Genomic DNA, 25,107 nt, shown 5'->3' on the forward strand with positions numbered 1-25,107 from the left:
GGCGCTGACCAGCGTTGCGCGTGCCCTGGCGCCCGAGCGCCGGCTGCTGGTGCTGCTGCGGCGCTACCTGAGCGGGGAGGAGGCGCGGCTGCGGGACCTGACCAGGTGAGGGCACGCGAGTGGGGGCGGGGAGAGAGCCGCAGGGGCGCCGGAGTCGGGGAGACTGAGTCAGAGGGCAAGTCCGAGACGCCCTGCTCTGCGGTGGCGGGCGACTCGGTCTCGTTGTCCCTCTGCGTGGGACCTCAGACTCAGCCGGAGACTGGGGAAGAGCCTCGCAAGACTGTGAGACTGAGACACCGTGGCCCAGTGTGACGGTCAGATCCAGGGTCACCTGCGCGGGACCCCGAGACGCCCCCGAGGTGTGCCCCGAAGCATGAGGTCGTGGGGAAACAGACTGAGTGTGACCCCAGGCACGTTGTGTCACACGGTGTGGAGCCTCGAACTCCGTCGCACACACACAGTAGCTCCCCAGATCCACCCTCGCACAGCCAAGTTGATGGCTGTGCAAAAGTGTGGTAGAAGTGACGGGCTGAGTAGGAAGGACCTCACAAGGCACTGTATCCAGCTGTGTGGGACCCCAGGCTCTGTGCCACAGAGACACAGGGAGACTCTAAGAGTGAGACAGAGAAAATCCTGTGTGACGCTGTATCCGCGTGTGTTGACCATGTGTCCCAGAGAACTGGTGTTTAGTATGCAGTGATATTCTGTGACCAGGTATGAGATTCACATGCCTCTGGGACTGCGTGGGCAGGACACTGTGGATATCTCTGCGTGTCTATGAATGCTGATTGTACAGCTCACTATATGACTAATGCTTCATGTTCATTAATTCATTCAACACACACGTTTGAGTGGCTGTTATGAACCAAGCACTGTTCTAGGCAGTGAGGATAAAATGGTGAACAAGACCCAACCCTGGCCTCAAGGAGTTTGGAGTCCATAGCATCATGATTGTTAATCCAAGATATCCTTGCCTCCTTTGCTTCAACTTTCCCTTCTCTCCCCCATAGAAGAGCTCTCTAAATTCTAAATGCAAGATAACTGAGATTTAATATGTCTATGCTGACATCAGGAAAACACTGGGGAGGAGGGCCTAGATGGTTCAGTCAGTTAAGCCTCTGACTCTTGATTTCCACTCAGGTCATGATCTCACCCATTGTGAGTTTGAACCCCGTGTCGGGCTCTGTGTTGACAGCTCAGAGCCTGGAGCCTGCTCGGGATTCTGTGTCTCCTTTTTTCTACCTCTCCCTCCCTCATGCTCTGTCTCTCTCAAAAAATAAATAAACATGAAAAAAAAATGTAAAAAAAAAAGAAAACACTGGGGAAAAGCATACTTGATACTAGACAGTACTGCGTGTAGCACACATAGGCAAATGCTCAACTGTATTCTTTTGCTATGAAATCAACACACTCTAGTGCTACACACTGTGGCATAAAATACTATAGGCTTGAACATGGGCACTCTAATCATGTATTGACTGTCAGTGTCAAACTATGAAAAATGAATGGTTGTATTTTGGTATCGTGTGTTCGAATATGTGTTGTACCTTCTCTGCTTGGGACATTAAGAAGCCTACAACAGTGGTGTAACCACATTGCTATCTGAATATATTAATATAGCTCTTACATCATCTGACCCTCTGCCGAGCCGAGACAACAGAGATCTGTCTCACAATGTGCTGCTGATAAAACTGAGTGTATGTGATATAATACCAATTCTGGGGCGCATGGGAAGAAGGCGTGTGGGATGCTATGCTGTGTAAGAGAGCCTGGGTTGGAGAGAAACCATGTGTGTGTGGAAGTGTGTGTGAAAGATCTTGTTTGTTACTCAATAGTGGCTGAATGATGACGTAAGTTGGTATGTGCTTTTAAGTATGTAGCTTGCATATAAGCAGTTATATGCATGTTTAAATTTAATATCAGTTTGAAATAGTGTGAATATCCACACCCATACACACACAAAATGTATGTATGTAACAATAAAAATGATAATTTCAATAATTCTTGTCACTCTTCAGAGTTGCAATTAAGGGGAGCACAGAGAAAGAGAGAGAGAGAGAGAGAGAATCCCAAGCAGACTCCCCACTGTTAGCACAGAGCCCCATTCAGGGCTCAAACTCACGGAACTGCTAGTTCATGACTTGAGGCAAAATCAAGAGTTGGACGCTTCACCAACTGAGACACCCAGGTGCCCCGGGCCTACTCTGTAAAGCAAAATGTTTTAATTTTGTTCTCAGTCCACATGCATTGGCGTCTCAGCTTGTTGGTGGAAGTAAAAGACTCTTCTCTTTGATGTGAGATTCCAACATGCTCCCTGCTACCCACATGCTCCTTCTCTTTATTTGGATGGCTCAGATAGACATGGGGAGGTCAGAATCTTGATGCTGGGCCTCTCAGGGAACAGGTTCGAAACTGGGAGTTTTTGGAGTTGATAAAAGTGATTGGCAGAGGAGATGAGGGGTGTGGCAGGACTCTGATGCTGGTCTCCTTTACTGTATGATCACCATTGTCACACATTGTCATATGTGTCATTGTCACAGTTTTGTCACAGAATCCTAATCTCATTTGATTCTTACACACAGTGCTTTGAAATAGGTTTGTATTACTCTCTTAAACAAATGAGAAATCATTTAAAATATGAGAAAACTAAAATTTAGTACCTTATCCCAGATAGTAGGTAGTAAATCCAGGATTAGGACAGTTTTTTTTGATGGTTTCTTTCTATCATGCCATGATGCCCTGACTACTTGCTTTATCTGATGTGCCAAGATCCAGACCAAGCCCCATAGTTACTGAGGTTTTATGAGCAGCTGGTGTACATAGTGGTTAAGAGTCTGGATTCAGGAATTTAACAGACCTCTGTTTGAATCCTTGGCTCTGACTTCGGGCAAGTTCCTTTACCTCCATTCTGTAAAATGATGATAATGATAGTACCTACCTCATAGAGTTGTTGGAAGGATTAAGTACCATGTAAAGGTATTTATCATTTTGCTTAGAAGGTAATAAGTGCTTAACAAATGTTAGGTCTAATTGTATGATTTTTCTTTGAGACCGCCTGGCGAACCTAGACCCTGCTTTTGGCTCTAAGCAGTAACTAAGATTGTGAGAGCCCAGACAATAAAAAAGAATCAGAAAAATTCTACATTTTCTTCTCATATGACTCATGAGCAATTAATTTCACAAAGTTTAGCTTGGTATTTTACAGACTGTCTGTTCTTTAGTCAATGCTTTAAAACTTATTGAAATGTTTACTTTTTAGAACAAGAATTTTGGCAGCTCTTATTCATTTTCCTATACTCCCAATCTGATGATCTAATGTAACTTGAGATGTTTTTTCTAAAGACCTCAGTTGATAGTCTTCCTTAATATTCTGAATTTAGAAATAAAATATTTTTCAATGTTGAAGCTACATCTTACTCCAAGTTAATGAATAGAAATTTTTACTACTTATAGTATATATAATTATATACTGGTATAGTGTAAATACTAGTTGTATATATAGATAACAGTTGTTGTAGTTTAAAAAAAAAACTACCAAGATAGAAAAAGTAAAATCAGCAGCAATAATTTTTCTGTTAGGAATTAAACATTCAGAATGTCTCAGAAGAACTGAGGCAAAGCCATTTCTGAATTCCCAAGGAGAAACATATTGAATTAAAATAGCTCATGTATTGCGGTTGGATAACCTATCCAGGCTATGTTTATTGCAGGATTGGGTTGGGTTGCGAATTTTATGTGCACATTCTTGAAGCAAAGGATCTGATTTTCCACCCTCAGCAACATTTGTTAAAGCAAAAAGCCATTTAGGAAACCTTGAGGTTTGAATTCAGCATCCAGTAACTCGGTCTCTGAAAACCAGCTATTTGCTCAGAGGCTGGGAATAAGGCCAACGTTTGGATTCCAAACCAGTCTCAGATATCTGTTGATAGGTTTTTTTTTAATTTGTGTGACAGAAAAATGAGGTATCTGAACAGTGAATTGAATTATGTGGTGCAGAAGAGATCAAACCCCTGCCCTAAGTAAACTGACCCCGTAATACAAAGTGGAATATGAAGAGAACAAGGAGCTTGTGCTTTTGATGTGCTGGAGGATGTGGGGGGAAATTTTCACCTCTCTGCCTTGCTTCTTTCCTTTGATGTTTGTTAGTCCTCAAGCACTAATGAAGAATCTATTCAGTTATGGAAAAGATGATGGAAAGAGAGCATAGAATGGTCGTGCTGAAATAATTCATAGAGATCTTCTAGATTAGACCATTTGTTATGTTAATTTTTTAATGTTTATTTATTTATGAGAGAGAGACAGAGCACAAGTGGGGGAGGGACAGAGAACGAGAGAGACACAGAATCTGAAGCAGGCTCCAGGCTCTGAGTTGTCAGCACAGCGCCCCACACGGGACTCCAACCCATGAACTGCGAGACCATGACCTGAGCCGAAGTCGGATGCTTAACTGACTGAGCCACGCAGGTGCCCCCAGTTCAGTCATTTTATAGAGGAGGAAACTGAGGGATAGTTAGAGGCTGGGTCAAGATACAGCTCGGGCCTCCTTCCAGTCCAACTGTCTATAACATTACTGCCCACTCAGCCTCAGTTGTCCTTGGACACTTACTCTTCAGGCTGGACTCAGGCCTAAATCTCTGCTTGCTTTAAGTTTTTGTCTAGAAGTGGAATATCTTTCACTAAGTAGTTCCATATGGAGCTGAAGCAGGAAATAATGGGTAGTAAAAAAAAAAAAATCCCACACCCTGGAGGTTGGCTTAGTTTTTAAAACCCTAGAGTAGCCGCTGTCAAAGTGCACTGTCTCAGGGATCAGAGACATCCTAGGACTTGACAGTCTCATTTCCTCCCTGGGGCCCTCAGGCCCTGATTCTTGTTCTTTAGTTTATGCTTGAATTGAACTCTTGGCTGCTCTGGAAGCACCTGGGAGCAAGTCATCTTCTGTTTCAGGCTCCATTTCACAGTGGCGGGCTCCACCCTTGAGAAATCCTTAGGTCAGACTCAGCTTCAAGGGAGTGAATCCCTCCACGCTACCACACCTCTACTCTCTACTTTCATCCCTTCCACTCTGGCCAAAGGACTCACACACTCTTGAGCACATTCCTATAAATTCATATCCTCTTCATTTTGCACATACTTTTTTCTTTTACATCCATTGTTACTATATTGTTCTTGAAATTAATAATTTTAAAACAAAAAATTTTTAAAAAGTTAATGTTTATATATTTTTGAGAGAGAGATAGAGTGCAAGCTGGGAGAGGGACAGAGAGAGAGGGAGACACAGAAACTGGAGCAGGCTCCAGGCTCTGAGCTGTCAGCACAGAGCCCGATGTAGGGCCTGAACTCATGCGCCATGAGATCATGACCTGAGCCAAAGTCGGACATTTAACTGTCTGAGCTACCCAGGCACCCCAGAATAAGAAAACAATTTTAGAGGGCATGGCTGGAACTCTTAGGTCTGCCTTATTATAGTCAATAATTTAATAATGTTAATCCCAATAGTGTGTTATAAATGGAATAACTGTAATGTGCCAGGAAAGGAAATAACATCTTATTTTAATGTTTATTTATTTTTGAAAGAGCAAGACAGAGTGTGAACTGGGGAGGGGCAGAGAGAGAGGGAGACACAGAAACCAAAGCAGGCTCCAGGCTTTGAGCTGTCAGCACAGAGCCCGACATGGAGCTTGAACCCACAAACCATGAGATCATGACCTGAGCCAAAGTCTGGTGCTTAACTTACTGAGCCACCCAGGCTCCCCAGAAAATAGCATCTTTTGCTTATGTGAAAACTCTTGTATGACATCTGAAGAGGAGAGAAATTAACTCAAAAGATAATCACTTCTGGTCCCACCATTTCTGGCCCTTTTCTACACATGTCAGCAAGCCAGAGAGGCTGGAAGCATACTGGACGGCCCCACGTCTACATCCCCCATTACAACCATCACTGGTTTCTATGTGGTGTGCTCCCTAAGTAGCTCCATTGAATCCATCCCATTCTCTGCTGCCACTGTCATTATCATGGTTCAGACTCTCCTTACTCTTGGTTAGTTTTGAATTGGCCTCCTAACTGGTCTATTTGCCTCTGGTCATTCCCGCTTCTGAACCCTCTTTCTCACCCTCTCACAAATTCATATATGTAAACATGTCATAGTGTGTCCAACTCTCACTTAAAACTTTTTGGTGGCTTGTGAGGCGCTCCTCACTTTTCCTGGCTAACCTACCTGTCCTCCACCAGTGCTGAACAGCTTGTAATTTCCCTACTGGTTCTCTATCCATTCACATAGGTTGAGCTGTCTCTGCCTGCCTCTCCTCCCTTCCTCACTGTTTGCAAGTTTTAGTTTATTACCTCCTCTGAAAAATCATCTCTGACTTGTTCTGGCCAAATTAATTACCCCTTCTCCTTAAAGCCCCTAAACCTTGTTCTTAAACCTGGTGTTGCATCTGTAATGTAATTATTTGTTTCTTACCCAATAGTCTGTGAGTCCTTGAGACCAAGTTTATTGTCCTATTCGAAATTCTGTTCCTAGATCCTAGAGGAGTATATATTAGTCATTCTTTCATAGAAATACATATTGAATTTAGGTATAGAGTGATGAGAAAAACAGCTATCTTCTTGTTCATGAAATTCTCCAGCGTTGGACCCTGTCTTGCCTTTGCAATGGGGTCTGACATCTGGCAAGCAATCATTATAGACTGATGTATTGAATGAATTAACATATCATGCCTCTGTGCTCTGATACATGTTAGTCCCTGTTGGCTCAAAAAACATTCTGCCTACAATACAGAGAAGTTGAGCATGGTTCCTGCACAAGGATGCCATATGAATTCATGAAATGTTACATATTTTTTGAATCACTTTGTTGTACTTGAAACTAATGTCACACTGTGTGTCAACTCTACTCAAGTTAAAAAAAAAAAAAGAACTGGGGCACCTAGGTGGCTCAGTCAGTTAAGCATCCAACTTTGGCTAAGGTTATGATCTCATGGTTTGTAAGTTTGAACCCATCGTTGGGCTCTGCACTGATAGTTCAGAGCCTGATGCTTGCTTCGGATTCTGTGTCTATTTCTCTCTCTGCCTCCACACTGCTCGCATTCTGTCCCTCTCAAAAATAAGTAAACAATAAAAATAAATAAATAATAAATAAATAAATAAATAAATAAATTCTTCCTTTCTTTGTTCTAGCTCCATGGAAACGATAGGGCAAAATCAGCTGAGAATAAGCTTCAGAGTAAAATCTGGCTTTGTCACTCACAAACAGTGTGGCCTTGTTTCAGTTTTCTCTCCCTTTAAAATGGGCATGATAAAATATACTCTAAGGGTTGTTGGGATTAAATGAGACAATATATTTAGAGCACTTATCAGGATGCCTAATAGAGATTAAAGCTCAGTAAGCAGGAACTATCAATTGTTTAATCCTTTAGGACTCAGATCAAGTGCCATTTCCTCTGGGAAGTCTTCCTTTACACCTTCTGACTCGCACCTGGGTTAGGGGCCCTGCCTACAAATCACTGTAACATTACATAGCATTGCAAGTGCATGTCTCTCCTAGCAGGTATCATGATTATCACAATTAATGGAACAACATTTTTGAGCTTCTACCAGATTTTAAATATGGAATATAGAGTGATGAGAGGGGAAAAAAAAGATTTTCTGGTTTGCAAACTCCTTGAGACGTCTACCCTGTCTTGCATTTGCATCTCTAGCATCTAATGTGATGCCTGATGTTCAGTAATTGACCAGTAGAGACTGACTCATTGAATGAATAAATGAATGGACCTACTCTGTTGTGTTCATAATTTTAATATTCTCTGCGCTTATTGGTTAGAATATTACATGAGTCTCGAGGGCTTCATGTTTCATTTTTAGCTACTCTAAATGTACATACACCATGCCAGCCTTCACCAGAGGCAGTGGCTGTTCTCGGTAAGTGAGATCATTCTATTCCTCTCTTCCAGATTCTATGACAAGGTGCTTTCTTTGCATGAGGACTCGGCAACCCCTGTGTCTAACCCTCTGCTTGCATTTACTCTCATCAAACGCCTACAGTCTGACTGGAGGAATGTGGTACATAGTCTGGAGGCCAGTGAGAACATCCGAGGTAATGAGGAAGAGGGCTGGAGGGTAAGAGAAAATTCTGTCTCCTGACTCTGGAAAGGAGAGAGATTCTGGTGGAATGTGATGAAGGGTAACGAAATGGGTAGGTATTTACTTGATCTTCTTAGCTCTAGCGATTACTAAGAACTAGGTCCCCTTGTTAATATGTTCATAAGAATGTATATTAGAAAGCACTTTCATATCCATTATTTCATTTGATCTTCACTATAACCCTATGAACAAGTACAGGTTATATCATTGTATTTACATATTTGTCTGATAATTTCTATTTTATTAAATTGCCACTGTAATGTGATCTGTAGCAAGGTCAGTTTCCTAATTTATATTACTTTTGTTTTTAACGTATTTATTTCCTTATTAAGATAGGAAACATGAACATAAGGGAAAGGAAGGAAAATAATATAAAAACAGGGAGGGGGACAAAACGTAAGAGACTCTCAAATATAGAGAACAAACTGAGGGTTGCTGGAGGGGTTTTGGGTGGGGGATGGGCTAAATGGTAAGGAGCATTAAGCAGGGTCCTTGTTGGGATGAGCACTGGCTGTTACACATAAGGGACGAATCACTGGATTCTACTCCTGAAATCATTATTGCACTATATGTTAACGAGGATGTAAATTTTTTTAAATTTTATTTGTTTTTTGAGAAAGAGAGAAAGCAGGGAAAGGGCAGAGAGAGAGAAGCAGAGAGAGGGAATCCCAAGCAAGCTCTGCACTTTCAGCCAGAGACGGATGAGGGGCTTGATCCCATGAACTGAGAGGTCATGACTGAGCTGAAATCAAGAGTCGGATGCTCAACTGACTGACCCACCCAGGCACCCCTAATTTATTCTGTTTTGTACTTGACAAAATGTTTTGACTTTGGGGAAGTTATGAGGAAGAAGAGTTGTCCCTACAAAGGACAATATTTCTGGAGACAGAGGATAGAACAATACACGTGTGCTTCAGTTTTTACTCTAAAACTTTTTTCCCTCATTTAGAAGATTGTGTTAAGCATCTGCTCTGTGCCAGGAATTGCACTTGCCACGGGGAATAAAAAGACAGAAAACATTATCTTTGCTCATGAAATATTTGAATAGGTGATTATGCCTTACATGTATCAAATGCTCACCACCTGTTTTTTGAAGGGTGGATTGATGTTTTTACTGCCTTCACAGCTTTGAAAGATGGTTATGAAAAGGTGGAGCAGGACCTGCCAGCCTTTGAGGACCTTGAGGGAGCAGCGCGGGCCCTGATGCGGCTACAGGATGTGTACATGCTCAACGTGAAGGGCCTTGCCCAAGGTGTCTTTCAGAGAGTCACTGGCTCCGCTGTCACTGACCTGTACAGTCCCAGACGGCTCTTCTCCCTCACAGCAGATGACTGCTTCCAAGTTGGCAAGGTAACAATATTCAGAGAGAGAGCGAATTGTTCAGCTCTAATTTCTCATGGATGAAATAACTATATCCTGATTGCTTTTACATATTTCCAATCCTTCCAGCAAACTTGGAAACCTGGTATTATTCCCCATTTTCATATGAAGAAGCCGAGGATCAGACAGGGTAAATAATTTGCCCAAGGTTACACAATTTTAAGTAGCAGAAATAAATTCTGAACCTGGGTCTTTTAACTCTGAATTGCACGTTCCTTCCGTGATAGCTAAGGTGATCACATATGCAGGACACTTTTGAGAGTGAAGGGGGGTGTTATTAGTTATGCCAGGACGACAGACAAGCTGGGACTGAGCTGGGGAAAATGGTCCTGTGGTCACCCTAACAAAAGCACCCTGCCAGCAGATGAACAGCTGGGTAGAGAGGAGAAGCAGGATCCAAGGGTGGGGAAAGGGATAAGAGGCGGAGATGTGAAGGTAAGATCATGGAAATTCAGCTGCCTGAGACTTTCTGGAATCCCTTGCAACATTTTCCAAGCAGTTAGAAGTACTAAATTCAAGTAGTCTCAAAAAATTGTGGCCATGTACTTTAACATTCCTTGAGGAAATAGCCTTCAGGAACCTTCCATATGAGATATTTAACCAATCTTTGATCATAACTTATAAGCACACTTGAGGTCATTTTACACTATACTCTTTGTTAGCATTTGCCTTATAAGTAATGGAGTAAATCCTTTTTAATTTTGGAGATGTGCATTGCAGGAAAGTGAATTTTCTCAGCCTCAACAGTATTCATAAGCAGACGTGAGAGTGGGCCTCAGGTGCCCTGATTTCAAGTTTCAAGGATCAATCTTCCAAATTAATAAAGGGTGTGTTGCCTAAGCCTCTACCATTTTTACTTTTTTAAGATTGTAAATGGAATCAGAGCTCAATCATCAGGCTCATGGCTAATTTAAATTTAAGCCAGTTGAAATAGCTCTGTGTGTGGAACCAATGCACGCTTCATTTGTGAGGCCTTTATGAGACTAAAACCATATGTTGAAAATTCAGTAAGTCACTTCCTGAAAGCTTCATTGGTAATCTTAATTCTGTATTTATTTACTTATATTCAAAGATAAAACATTTCTAATATAAAAGAAGTATATAAAGTAACAAGCAATTATATCTATAACTGAGATGAAATATGTTTAAATTTTGCAATATTTGTTTCAGATTTTTAAAAACGAATTTACATAAAACTTAAGGCATTAAAATTAATATTAAAAAATGAATTTAAGCCTGATTCTGGACTCAATCCCACAAACTGTGAGATCAGGACCTGAGCTGAAGTCCATCGCTCAACCAACTGAGCCACCCTGGTGTCCCACAAACCACCTTTCTTGACTCTTTGTGACAGTGGGCAGAACTATACCTCTTTTAAGGTATAGTTCTTCATGGATTTCAGTTTTTTGGTGTGACTTCGTTCCAACTCCTAGGTTTGGGGAGGTGTGTGGAGGGCTCACATTCTGTCCTCATGTGGGTATTTTAACTAAAGGTTGCTAAGTACCAGGACTACCAAACTAACACTCCACCCTTTAGCATCTGCTCTTATGTTTATTGCTTGAGTTTTTAGCTCCTTTTTTGTTTCCTGTACCTGGATATTTTCCATTCTTTCTTGAAAATGTAAAATTTTTGTTACATTTTATTCAAAAGTTCTAAGTAGTTTTGGTTAGAAGGATTCTAGGGAAAGCTTAATTAAATTTTTTTTTTTTTTTTTTTTTTTTTTTTCTANAGCGAAAGTCGGACGCTTAACCGACTAAGCCACCCAGGCGCCCCAGGGAAAGCTTAATTAAATAAACTGTTAACTTAGCAGAAAAAGTTGAGTCATTTTGATTGTTATTCTTCAACTCAACCTTTTTACAAACAGGAAACCTGAGGATCAGAGAAATAACACAACAGATTAATGGCAGACCTGGAACAGCCACTGATTTATTGTTTAGACTGAAGAGTTTTAGTACCTCTAGGCTCTGCCCTGTCTTTCTGCCAGTCTGGAAGTTATACCAGAATTAGATTATTTTGCAAAAGTGCTTCCAACTCTGTGACTTTATAATTCCATGCTGTCTTCAACACCAGCTTCCAGGAAATTCCACCTGCAGTGCTGGTATTGTAGTTAACTGTAAGCTATTAGGATACAGAAGATGGGTTTAGTACATATTGCCATATTCCCACCTTCCAACATTTAACACAGAAAAAATGCACTGAGGTCTTAGAGCATTCCCATGTAGGTCTAATAACGTTGTGTTGCAATTACTGGTTTACTCTTGGGCCCTTCATTTGACTGCAAGCTCTAAGGTCAGGGATCGCCAGAGTGGGAAAATACTGGGTAAATAATGAATGAATGAATGAATAAATAAATTCGATCTGTTTCTCACATTGCTATTGGTGGTATCTTCTTAAAAATATGACACTCACAACTCTTATTAGCTTAGCCTATGCTGCCTTTTGAAGTTCATTTCCTGTTTTTCTTCACCTTAGGCTATAATCGCAATGTCCTACCTGAACACAAACTTGCTTTGGGCGTCTGTTTCTGCCATTTCCTCATCTTAAAATGTACTTCTTCTCAATTTCTGCTCCTTGAAATTCTTTTCTTTTTCAGGGGAGGCCTACCAGATGCCAGTTCTTCTATGAAGCCTTCTGAGATTCCCAAGTCTCCCCCTTCTCTGCCTTTGTGACATATTATGCATATTTCCTTTGAGTATTCCTGTCATTCTGCCCAGTATTACAGTTAATTGAGTTTCTGTATCTCTCTTTTCCCCAGATTATGAATTCTTAAATGCATTCTTTAAATGTATCTTCTCTACATATAGAACAATGTATTGGATATAATGGATCCTTAATAAATTGAATTTAAATGAATTTGAGATGAAAACTTGCCTCCTGGTGTTCCATAGGCTCTCTCTCACTCTTTGTCATTTCCTTTACTCTACCCTTGGATTAAGGTTTAATGATGGTACTTATCTTGCCTACAGGTGGCCTATGACATGGGGGATTACTACCATGCCATTCCATGGCTGGAGGAGGCTGTCAGTCTCTTCCGAGGATCTTATGGAGAATGGAAGACAGAGGATGAGGCATGTTTAGAGGATGCCTTGGATCACTTGGCCTTTGCCTATTTTCAGGTAGGGGAGTAAGTGAGGCTTACTACTTTTATCACAATAAATATAATGCTTTATATCTGCTTTACAATTTTCTATGCATTTTCATGTCTCTCAATTTATTTCATCTTCCCAACAGGACGAAATGTGAGTCAAGCAGGGCAGTTGTTTTATTATTTCCATATTTCACATGTGAGTAAACTAAATCTCCAAAAAATTCCTAACTTGTCACAAAGTTCATAGAGCTGAGATTAGAGTCCACAGCTGTCTGACTCTGTCTGGTGCTCTTTCCAGTGCCTTGACTGCTTTAAAATCCTCTTCCGTGTAGAAGGCAGTCTCCCATCTGTAGCGCAGCAGCTGCATTGACAAACGTCTAATGGGTTCTTAGTCAATGTAGATCACTCCTTTGCACTGTCAGCAACTCTTATCTCTTCACAGATGTTCTGGCACGATATTGCCAATATCCAAAGAAGAAGTTTGATTATTACTGTAGGGCCCCAGGGCAGGCTGTCCCAGGATGGGCCACTTTGGCATAAAGATTATTTTGAGTTAAAAGTAACCAAAACCAACCAGATGCAGGAAAATATCTCTCTGCCTCCCTGCAAATGCCAGAATTCACATTGGAAAGGAGAGCCTGTAACAGGAAGAGAACTATAAACAGAGACTCCCCCTTACCTAAGAAACTTAAGGGCCTAATAAGACAACCTTGTTTTTCCAAACAACTCCTTTCACCTTCTTACTAATGATCTTCCTCTCCTTTGTGTCCTCTAGCCTTATTCCTCTCCTTAGCTCATATAAGCTTCCTGTTGCCTCATTGTCTTTGGAATTCTATGTCTATATGGATTCTCCATACATATGCCTATTAAATTTTATTTTCTCCTGTTGACCTGTCTCATGTCAGTTTGATTCTCTGTCCAGCTAGAAGGACCATAGGGCAGAGGAAGGTCATCCTCCCTAAGATTATCCTCTCTCATCTTCAGTTGAGTCCTGCTGTAATTATGGGTAGCTGCTGGTTACAGAGCTAGAGTCATTGGTCTGCAGTACCAACTCAGTGCCTCCTCCAGGTGTTGCTTTTCCTTGGCACCTGATCTATGAGCTATTGTAGATCCTCCTGTGGAAGCTCATTTCCCTAAATATGGGATCTGTCATCCTTTTATATAGTTAATCCCATTTCCCACCAGAATTGTATAGTCTTCAAGAATAGACTGGAAATATCATTTACAGAGTCAATTCCTTAGAATTTCCAAAGCTAATAAACCATTTCGGCTCCCTACATTCCTTTCTCTTTCCCCCTTTTCCTAAGAAAAAGGAGGAGGACGTGGGTGGTCCAAACCCACATGTTGCTGCCAAAATGGATTTATTCTCTGTGTAGTAAATGGGCCTCTTCCTCTTATGGAGGTTCCTGGTAAGTGGATCTTGGTTGTAAAACTTTCCAGGATGCTCTTCCTAACTCTCCTGCTCAAGTTGCTGCATGTTAAAGCTGAAATAGAATCACTGTGGTGCAACTAAGGGCAAGAAGAGATTGAATTTTAATAGAGGAAGAAAATGGAGGATTGACATAGAGACTAGAAAAAGATAAACTAAAGCAGCTTACCCTGAGAGACAGAGCTTTAAATATAATATACCCTGAGTATTAGTTTTGGCTTCTCCCCGCTGTACTGACTTGAATTTCTCTTCTGCTCACTGGTAGACTCTCCCTTTCCACAATTGTGCTTTGTCTGGTAAATTTTATTCATCTCACAGGGCATGGCTCATATGTCACCTATTTTGTGAAGTCTTTCTTAATTCTCCTCAGACCCCTTAGACTTTCCTTCTTTGTGTTCTTACAGCATATTCTTTTAATACGACAATAGTAGAACACATAAGGCATTGTTTCATAGACAATTTATGGTCGCCTTGTTAACCCTTGTAAATCTGGGATGGATGCCCCTCCATGGACATTTTGTTATCATGTAACATATATGATATACACCAGGAAAAATATTATAATATGTAATACATATAATAGTATATACTATATAATACTATATATCATATAATAGTTTTTCATGATATATTTTAGTTAAAAATTATTTCAGTAATTGTTATTAATGATTAAATCACAGGTTCTGAAGTCAGACTGACCTGGGTTCAAATTCTATGAAAATTTGGGCAACTTACGTAACTTACTTAACTCCCTGGATCTAAATTTTATTTTATTTTATTTTAATTTTTTTAATGTTTTATTTATTTCTGAGAGAGAGAGAGAGACAGGCAGTACGAACAGGGGTGGGTCAGAGAGAGAGGGAGATACAGAATCTGAAACAGGCTCCTGGCTCTGAGCTGTCAGCACAGAGTCTGATGCAGGGCTAGAACCAACGAACCGTGAGATCATGACCTGAGCCGAAGTCGGATGCTTAACCGACTGAGCCACCCAGGCGCCCCAATTTTATTTTCTTTAAAAGAGGAATAATAAATGATGCTGTTAGGAAGTGGGCTGTTGGGGGTGGGATAGTTCTTTTCTAATCTTCTGAGTTCTTGACTGAGACCTCCCTATCATAAAAAAACAGATTAATCAGAGGAAAAATAAACAACAGTTTATTTCACATATACCTTCTGTATACATGAGAGATGGGGCTGGGGAATGAGGAATTCTTTGAGGTGATTGAAGCTGCCGCCTTAAATACCATCTCCAGCTACAGAAAATAGGAAGAAAGGTGTGGAGGAGACCAATTTTGGGGGGTTACCAGGAAAAGCAAACAAGGGTAAAGTTGTTATGCAGATTTAAGTGACCCTTCTCCTTGATAAGATACTCATATGATTCAAAGTCAAACTTCTTTTCTAGGTACACAGAGAGAGACACTCTTACCAATGGAGGTTTCCTTTATAAATGTAATTTTCTCTTACAAAAAAAGTAACTTCTCTGGTTTTTCAGAACTCCTCCTGTGTCTCCCATTTCGTAAAATAGTTAGCTCAAAATAATCCATATGCCAAAGAGGCATATTCTGGGGTGGCCTATTCTGCTCCCCTTCAATACTCACTCAAAGGGTTGCCATGAAGATTAAATGAGCTAATACATGTATAGCCCTCAAAACAGTTCATGATATATATTCACTCAACAAGTGTAAACTATTCTTATACACTACAAGTATATGTTTTCCTTTTTCATTTAACTTTCCTTAGTGCACACATTTCCAAATAAATTTAACTGGGACATCAAAAGACCTTTGTTCTTGATAAAATATAATTTTCTCATGAATAAGCCTTTGAGTTTTAAAAAAATATGTAAAATTGTATTTTAGTTTTCTTCATCTCAAAAGAATTTGAAAAGCTATAATCGTGAGTTAATAATCTGACATTATAAAGTATCAGTAGATTACTTAACTATCCCTCTGTTAAATATGCAACAGAATAACTAATAGTATTAAATAAGTACAATCTATACATCTGAGTCCTCTGTGATGTAGCTTCTAGATGGAATAAAATGCAGCTGTTAAAAATGTTTCTCTTGTATGACCACATTCATAGCAGCATTATTCACAGCAGCCAAGAAGTGGAAGCAACACAGGTGTCCACTAAGGGATGAATGGAGAAACAGAATGTGGTATATCCATACAATGGGATATTATTCAGCCTTAAAAAAAAAAGGAAGTTCTGTTACATGCAACATCATAGATGAACCTTGAGGACATTATGCTAAAAGAAATAATAAGCCTATCACAAAAAGACAAATACTGTATGATTGCACTTATATGAGGTATCTAAAATAGTCAAATTTATAGGGACAGAAAGTAGACTGGTGGTTGCCAGGGGCTGAAGGAAGGGGACAGTTGAGAGTTGTTGGGTACAGAGTTTCGGATTTGCAAAATGAAAAAATTTTGGAGATTGGTTGCACAACAACGTGAATATATTTAACATTACTGAACTGTACACTTAGAAATGGTTAAGCTGGGAAATTTATGATGGGCATATTTACCATATGCCATCTCTGAAGACTATGAAATGATATAAATAGTACTCCTGATAACAATGTACAGTGAAACAATCAAGATATGATAATGTATAACAAATATGACTATAATAACTATATAAACACTGTGTCATCTATGTGCCTGGGTTTCAGCAGAGCATTTTTTTCCTATTTCTCCTGTTTCATAGTGTGCTTATTATTGCTTTTTTCATTAAACATGATTTTTTAAATGTGCAAAATTGAAATGATCAGAAGAAGTACAAATCTATCAGTTCATCATAATTCCTTGGGACCCAGGGCAGTTTCACAGTCCACCTACACTGAGTTCTGTTTCCCAGGTTTGTCTGGAAAGCCCTTGTGTACTTCTGACCATGTGCAGCCCAACGTCCAATGGCGGCTGGAAGAGGTCATTACAATTTGGTGGGAATGTTTCAGGTTCAGTTCTTCTGTTGCCTCCCTCCCACTTCCTTCGTAGACTCTAGGAAGGACTGTGCCTGGAGAACAAATTATATTTTTACTAGGGTTTTTAGAGTTCCTTTTTAAGTTTAATAATGAAATATACCAAAATAACAACACCCCACAATTGTGTGGGTTTGCATGCTGTAAGATTTGAGGGCACTTTAAGAAAGTTCCTTTTTCATTTATTTTTCTACCTTCCCTGGTAAGGGTGGTAATGAGTCATTTGTAAATGAGGAAACTGAGGAGACCTGAGTTGCATTAGGGCTGCAAATCTGAATTAAGATCAAGAACTTCTACATTTCTAGTCTGCTGCTCATTTCAATGAGTCTTATTGTCTACTTGTGGTAAGAGTGTTTTATAGTTTTTTCTAAAAATCCATTTAATGATTTGGTCAAAGGAAATATCCCCAGTATAGTTAACTTTTCCTTTTCTTTCTTTCTTTTTGTTTTATAGGCCGGCAATGTTTCCTGCGCCCTCAGCCTCTCCCGAGAGTTTCTTCTTTACAGTATGTAATGATAGGAGATAAGCCACAACTCTGATACACTGGGAAATCCCTTCTGCTTCTGGCCTTTAATCCCTGCAAGGAAAAGACGGCTATGTGTTTTTATTTTTTCTAATTTTATGATCCAAGCCACATTTCTGATTCTGGATCGAATCTCACCTATCTATTGATCAATGCAGCAGGGGGAAGTTTTTTGTTTTGTAGGAAAATGCTAAGAAGGTATTATCCCTTTCTCCTCCACTCCCAGCCGGCTATATGTTAGTGTTGCTTCAGTGGTGAACAAGTCCAGGACTGGGAGCAAATGAAGTCCGTGAGAGTGCTGTGTGCAAGGAGAGTGAATACCTTCTCAGGATAACTCATTTTGGCTGTTTCCACAGAGAGATCAGTCCTTCCCTTTAAACCAGAGTTTACTTGGCTATTAAGCATCCTGCCCAGTTAGGGCAGGGCTCAGCTTCACCCCTTGTCAGGCAGCGCATCACCAGAGTTAAACAGGAGGGAGACTTCCTAGCTTAGCCCTCTGCTTGGAAATTTTTGCTTAAAATTTTGGTAGAAGATGGTTTCCCACGTTTCCCTCTGATAAGATACTGAGATACTCAGGGAGCCTGGGTGGCTCAGTCAGCTAAGCATCTGACTTCAGCTCAGGTCATGATCTCACAGGTCATGAGTTTGAGCCCTGTGTCGGGCTCTGTGCTGACAGCTCAGAGCCTGGAGCCTGCTTCAGATTCTGTGTCTCCCTTTCTCTCTGCCCCTCCCCTGCTCACACGGTGTCTCTCTCTGTCTCTCAAAAATAAATAAGCATTAAAAAAATTTTTTAAAGATATTGAGATACTAAGGTAACTAAATAATCACTATTATATTTTAATATTTATAAGGTGTTTCACATAGGACTTTGCAATTGTATGTATTTATCACTTCTTAATGAATCGATTTAGTAACATTATTCCATTCTGATAATCAGGCAAACAGTAGGATAAGGAAGTAGCCGTATGGTCTGGAAACATGTGAGCAATTAAAACAGGCAAAATGATAACCCAATCCTTCTTTATTTCTTTGTGCTTGATCTATTAAAATCCCTGTCTGTCCCAGAGAACCCAAACTGTGCACAGTTATAGGTGGATAAGCAGGACACAACAAATTGAAATTACTGGTTTCATTTCTGGCTTTGCAATATTTTCACTGAGGTTTTGGGCTCATCATTTCCATTCTCCCAAACTTCATTTCCCTTTTTGTTAAAAAAAAAAAAAAAAAAAAAAAAAAAAAAAAAAAAAAAAAAAATAACCCTCTTTTTTNAAAAAAAAAAAAAAAAAAAGATGGTAACACTATCCCCTCTTTTACCAGGGTGGTGGTGGTGATAGTTAGGAGCACACTGAGCTCCTCAGAGAAAGATGCTTTGGAAATATTAGAACAATTCAGCACATCCTTCTGAGAGGCACTGAAAATCATGCACAGAGGCTACCAGGCCGTGGGTGGCTGCCAACCCCTTGGGCATCTTACAGCCAAAGTGGGTACCAACAGGTGCGCACAAATAAGACATAAGAGCCCTGTGGGAACCCAGGCTAGAACCGAAGTCTAGAACTCCCTTGTCTCATACTGTACTGTTCTGTATCTAGGCCAGTTAAGGATTTTTCAAGAATCTAGTAGATTTGGAAATGAATTAATTAGCTTTCACTGCTCCAGCGAAGAATAGGTTGGGTCTCTCTGCTATAGGCTTTGGCTCTCTGGACTTCTCTTCCATGGCATTTACAGGTTTCATTGTAAGTAGTTATTGAACATATCTTTTCTCCATTAGGTTCTAAACTCTGAGAAGTTAGTCTCTAGCACTGCATCCAGTACATGGTAGATATTCACTGAACATTTATTGAATGGGTGAATGAATGAATGAATGAATGAGTGAAGCTTCTTCCCTATACATAAAACTTACCATCACGCTATCTGAGAACTGTCATCCTTCTGATCCCTTGGTTTGACAGTGTTAAGTACCACTTTCCTTCCAAAGTCCTTTGCGCCTTCAGATCTACCAGGCCTACCTCAATCTTCTTTAATATCAGGTACCTTTCTGGGAGTGAGGGTCTTCCATCCTCCTGTACATGGACACAGGAGTTATTCAGGGTGTGCAGTGGTTGGTCATGTGCAACAGGGAAGCTGTAGGAAACCTTAGAAGCACTCACTGCAGCCGCTGTTTGGTAATCTGTATTATTCCCTGCTCTGCTTTCCTCCAGGCCCAGATAATAAGAGGATGGCCAGGAATGTGTTGAAATATGAAAAACTCTTGGCAGAGAGCCCCAACCAGGTGGTAGCTGAGGCTGTCATCCAGAGGCCCAATGTACCCCACCTGCAGACTAGAGACACCTACGAAGGGTTATGTCAGACCTTGGGGTCCCAGGTAAGATTCCTCAGGGAAAGATAAAGAGGGAAGAGGCTTAGCTAGAGAAAGAGAAGGTAGAATTGGAAATGATGTGAGGGGAAAAGGCTGATGCATTAAAAAAATCAAGCTCATTTGGACGGCATCAGAGTGACTGCATTCTGAATCTCCCGCGTGCTAGGATTTTATGCCGTAGTTCCCCTATATTGGCTTCGGCTCCTAGACCCTTCATGTCTTATGCTGATTCTAAGCTTTCCTTCTAGCCTACTCACTACCAGATCCCTAGCCTCTACTGCTCCTATGAGACAAATTCCAGCCCCTACCTGCTGCTCCAGCCCATCCGGAAGGAGGTCATCCACCTGGAGCCCTACGTTGTTCTCTACCATGACTTTGTCAGTGACTTGGAGGCTCAGAAAATTAGAGGACTTGCAGAACCATGGGTGAGTGTCCCCAAAGCCTGCCAAGAACTTCTCTTTGTGTCATCACATGCCTGGAGTTCAAGAATGTGAGAACAGTCAGCCTGAACAACTACACACTGTATCCGGCCAGGAATTCAAAATGCCAGCCATTCCATACAACAAATCAATGGTGGAAAAAAATCACAGTAGCTGTTGGTTCTCAGAGGAGGAAATTGGCTGGGAAAGGGGACAGGGGCATTTTCTGCGGTGTTGAAAATGTGCTCTTGATATCTTGTTAGGGATGTGGAGTATGCAGGTGTGTGCATTTGTTAAAATTCAGCAAATGGTATACTTGAGATCTGTACATATCATTATATGTAAATTTTACCTAAAAATTTCAAAAGTAAGTATCCCTCCTTACCAATGTCAATCATTCCACACAATGGGTAGAAATTTCTTTTTAAGAAAGGGTGAGGGGGTTGGAGCATCTGGGTGGCTCAGTCAGTTAAGCATCTGACTTCCGCTTAGGTCATGATCTCATGGTTCATGGGTTCAAGCCCTGCATCAGGCTCTGTGCTGATCAGCTCAGAGCCTGGAGCCTGTTTCAGATTCTGTGTCTCCCTCTCTCTCTGCCCCTCCCCAGCTCATGCTCTGTTTCTCTCTGTCTCAAAAATAAATAAACATTAAAAATTTTTTTTTAAAAAAAAGGGTGAGGGGACACCTGGCTGGTTCAGTTAGAAAAGCATGCAACTCTTGATTTCAGGCTCATGAGTTCAAGCCCCTTGTTGGGCGTACAGAATACTTAAATATATATATATAAAAAAAAAAACTTTAAAGAAAAGGGTAAAATGATGGGTAAAGAATTATATCCTAGTACAGATTTACAGAATTACAGAGTAGAAAGATTAGTTTAAGTAGGTTATTTTATTAAAGAGGAAACAAAGGCCCAGAGAGGGGAAGATACTTAATGAAGGTCACATATGTATCTAGAGCCAGACTTGGAATTTAAGGGTATGTCGATGGCTGCTCTGTAATTCTGCCTTCCTATCTCAGCCAACTTAGGCTAAATTATGTTCAGTAACAAACAGCCCCCAGATCTCAGACACAACAAAGATTTGTTTCTTACATTATGCGTCTGCTTTGGGTTGGCTGCAGTTATGGCATAGAACTGTCCTCACTTTGAGACCCAGCCTGACAGAGCAGCCTTTGTTTGGGACATTTCCAGTCTCGTAGGAGACAAAAAAGACAGAGATGGGCAAACTCCTAGCTGGCTCCTAAAGCTTCTGCTTCGAAGAGCCAGACAATACTTTTGTCCTTGTTTCATTGGTCAAGGCAAAGCTTGTGGCCACAATGAGTTTAATCCTCCCCCAGGAAGTGTGGCAAATATTTAGAAAAATACCACCATCTCTCTCATTTTTATAAGCATGTTGCCTCTTTACAAATGGCATATTAAGGCTGTTTCTGAATTACTTATGTCATCGTGCCCTTGATGGTAGCTGTTCATCCAGGCAGTTATTTGGCTGTTCACCAATAGTACAGAGCCTGCTGTGGGCCACACATTGTTCTGGGTGCTGGACAGGCACAGAGATTAAGTACTGGCTCTTTCCCTTTGGGGGCTCACAGCTTAATGGGGGAAGACAGATATTTACACTGCCCTGTGATAGGTGCCATCATAGAGGTGTGTGCAGGGAGCTGTGCTGTGGCGGCATCACAAAGTGAACCTTCCTCTGAGGGAAAGGCAGATGGGAGAGGAGGGAGAAATGGAGGCTTCTCTGCACATGTGAAATTCATCAGAGTAACAAGATGGCAATAGGGTATTGCAGGAAGACAAAACCATATGCAAGGACGTCATCTCATATGCAGTGTGTTCAGAGAATGGGGTAAAGCTTTGCTGAAGTGCACAAGGGATGGGGTGGAAGGTGATTAGAGACGAAGCTACATGGTGAGATGCCATGAGGAAGTGCTGAAAATCCCATGCTGGGGAGCTTGGATGCTATCCCATAGGCAGGGGAGAGCTGTCGGATGGTTTAAACAGGAGATGGGCATGATCAGGCTGTTGATTTCAAGGAAGATTTTGCCAGCAGACGTGGATTGGAGGAATAAGAGTAGAAGTAATCATCTCATCCAGAAGCCCCTCCGGCGAAGTCTGGAATCTGTGTGCAGAAGACTTTTGAGAGATTAAGCTTCACTGGTCAATTGGAACAAAGTACCTTTAGTAGCTTTGGCATCTTACTGAGCCAGTGGTGGTATTTGGCCAGCGGCTACTTTTTCCTTAGGACAGGCAGCCCACCCGGCAGTCCTTTGTGGCCAGGTCATCTATTTGGCCTGCACAGACATTGCCACTCTCCCTTTTCCCAGAAGCTCATCTGGAGATGCCGATCCCTGTTTGGTCTTTGGCTTTGCCAGGAATAAGCCTTGGCTCATAGGGTGGGGCTGCTGCCTGGGAACTGAGCCCAAAGGCTTAGGTGGCTTGTGTTGAATTTAATTAATCTGCTTCCCATCCCAGAGAATGCTGTCTTGCCACTTCTCCCTCTGCCCACATCCTTCCCATTCCTGAAACGTGCCCCCCTGGGCCCACTAGCCCTGTCACTTTGGTCCACTTTCATGGGCTCTTTCAGTAGAACTTTTCTTTTTTTTTTATTCAGAGCATTTCTTGGGGCTACGTACAAGAACTTCTCTTTTTTGAATGCAAAGCTTTTGTCACCAGTTGTCTAGTCCTTAATTTTTTTCATTTATTCTGCCATTTTTCTGTCATCTGGTATCACTTTGTTTTCTTTTACAGTTTATTGTCAAGTTGGTTTCCATATAACACCCAGTGCTCATCCCAACAAGTGCCCATCAGCCCTCAGTTTGTTCTTAGTATTTAAGAGTTTCTTATGGTTTGCCTCCCTCCCTCTCCTTAACTATTTTTTTCCCCTTCCCCTCCACTATGGTCCTCTGTTAAGTTTCTCCTTTCCACATATAAGTGAAAACACAGAGTGTCTGTCCTTCTCTGCCTGACTTATTTCACTTAGCATAACACCCTCGAGTTCCATCCACGTTGCTACAAATGGCCAGATTTCATTCTTTCTCATTGCCATGTAGTATTCCATCGTATAGAGAAACCCCATCTTCTTGATCCATTTGTCAGCTGATGGACACTGAGGCTCTTTTCCATGATTTGGCTATTGTTGAAAGTGCTGCTGTGAACACTGGGGTACATGTGCCCCTATGCATCAGCACTCCTGTATCCCTTGGGTAAATTCCTAGCAGTATCACTAGCTGTTTCAAGGGTTAGCATCCTGTGTCTTCAACTAGACTGTAAAGTAGGAGGGATGGTATGCCATCCTTCTTGGGATGCCTAGCTGCCCCATATTATGCCCAAGGCAGCCAGAGTAAGCTTTAAAAGGTTGCATCTGATCATGTCAAGCCCTTGCTTGAACTCCTTTATGGGTCACTTTAATTTAGTCACTTAATGCTCTTTGGCCTGCCTGTTGCTCATCTGCTTCACAGCATGTGCCCCTTGCACTTGACACCTCAGCCTCACTAAACAATTTGCACCTCCATGAACAGACCATGGTTTCACTAGCCTCTGCACACACTCTTCTCTCTGCCTAAATCACTCTTCCCTTGGCCTCTTTTCACCTGTATGATTCCAGTTGTCTTTTGCACATCCTGGGAAGCCTTCCTGTCCCCCATCAGAAGGGACTACATGCTCCTTCTTAATGTTTATTTAGTGCCCTGTACTTGTCCATTATGGTCCCACTGCAGACTCATGTCTGCTCCATATGTTGTATTTCCAGTGCCTAGCATGGGGCTCAGCACAGAGAATAATCAATAAATATTTGCCCCCACAAGTGAACGACTTGCTGGTGTACAATAAATGTTAAAGGGATTAAGAGCAAGGTGGCTTTATAGTGGGGAGGGAGGTGGAGTGGAGAATCCCTAGGATTTTTCTTTATTTATTTTATTTTATTTTTTAAAGTTTGTATTTATTTATTTATTTATGAGAGAGAGAGAGAGAGAGAGACAGCATGAGCAGGGGAGGGTCAGAGAGAGAGGAGACACAGAATCTGAAACAGGCTCCAGGCTCTGAGCTTGCAGTCAGCAAAGAGCCTGACGCGGGGCTTGAACCCACGAACCGCAAGATCATGACCTGAGCTGAAGTCGGATGCTTAACCGACTGAGCCACCCAGGCTCCCCCCCTAGGATTTTTCTTTAAACCACTGATGTTGCCCTAGAAAAACATAAGGGAGTAACTCCTCTAAGAATGTCTCCTCTATCCTTTACAAAGGTCTCAGGGGAGGATGCCGGGTGAAGGACTAGACAGAAGAATGATCAGTCATCTGCTGATTTCCTGCATCCTGGTACCATACAAGGATAGGCTGAGAGGACCTCACAAGAATGTGTTGTTCACATGCTGCATTTTATAGCGAGGGTAATGGGTCCAAGGAAAGGACGAGACTTTTTCAAAGTTGTCTACCTGGTTTAGCAGCAGGAACAATAATACTATAGAAGCCTCCAAGAAGGGAAAGGGTGTATGTCTTGCGCAGTTCATTGCCTTCTGTTCTGCTCTGAATGCCTGTGAAGTGCCAGGGTTGGGTCATTAAGTACAGAACTCTGGTTCATTCATTCATTCATTTGTTCATTTCACCAATATTGAGCACCTACTCCCTGCCAAGCTTTCTCTGGACCCTAGAGACACAGGAATAACAAGACTTGTCATCATGGAGGTGACATTCTGATGACAGATGCAGAAGTAGACACATCCTTATATAAATATTTCTCTTTCTGGGGTGCCTGGGTGGATCAGTTGATTGAGTGTCTGACTCCTGATTTTGGCTCA

General features: G+C 41.4%; 1 protein-coding gene and 1 non-coding gene across 2 annotated transcripts in view; both read left to right on the forward strand.

Annotated features, from left to right (window-relative positions):
- P4HA3 (prolyl 4-hydroxylase subunit alpha 3) overlaps positions 1-25,107 on the forward strand; it is a 42,654-nt gene that overhangs the window by 3,618 nt on the left and 13,929 nt on the right. The window contains exons 4-10 of the mRNA XM_077777760.1: positions 1-105; positions 7,951-8,093; positions 9,267-9,490; positions 12,487-12,636; positions 17,474-17,525; positions 19,742-19,905; positions 20,148-20,324. Of these exons, the coding sequence (XP_077633886.1) occupies positions 1-105; positions 7,951-8,093; positions 9,267-9,490; positions 12,487-12,636; positions 17,474-17,525; positions 19,742-19,905; positions 20,148-20,324 (1,015 nt within the window). The remainder of the gene's footprint in view (positions 106-7,950; positions 8,094-9,266; positions 9,491-12,486; positions 12,637-17,473; positions 17,526-19,741; positions 19,906-20,147; positions 20,325-25,107) is intronic.
- Positions 6,739-6,842, forward strand: LOC144243213 (U6 spliceosomal RNA). The gene has a single exon (XR_013338572.1). It is a non-coding gene; the product is annotated as a U6 spliceosomal RNA (small nuclear RNA).

Source organism: Crocuta crocuta, unplaced genomic scaffold, assembly GCF_008692635.1.
Source record: "Crocuta crocuta isolate KB4526 unplaced genomic scaffold, BGI_CrCroc_1.0 scaffold271, whole genome shotgun sequence".
NCBI lineage: Eukaryota > Metazoa > Chordata > Mammalia > Carnivora > Hyaenidae > Crocuta > Crocuta crocuta.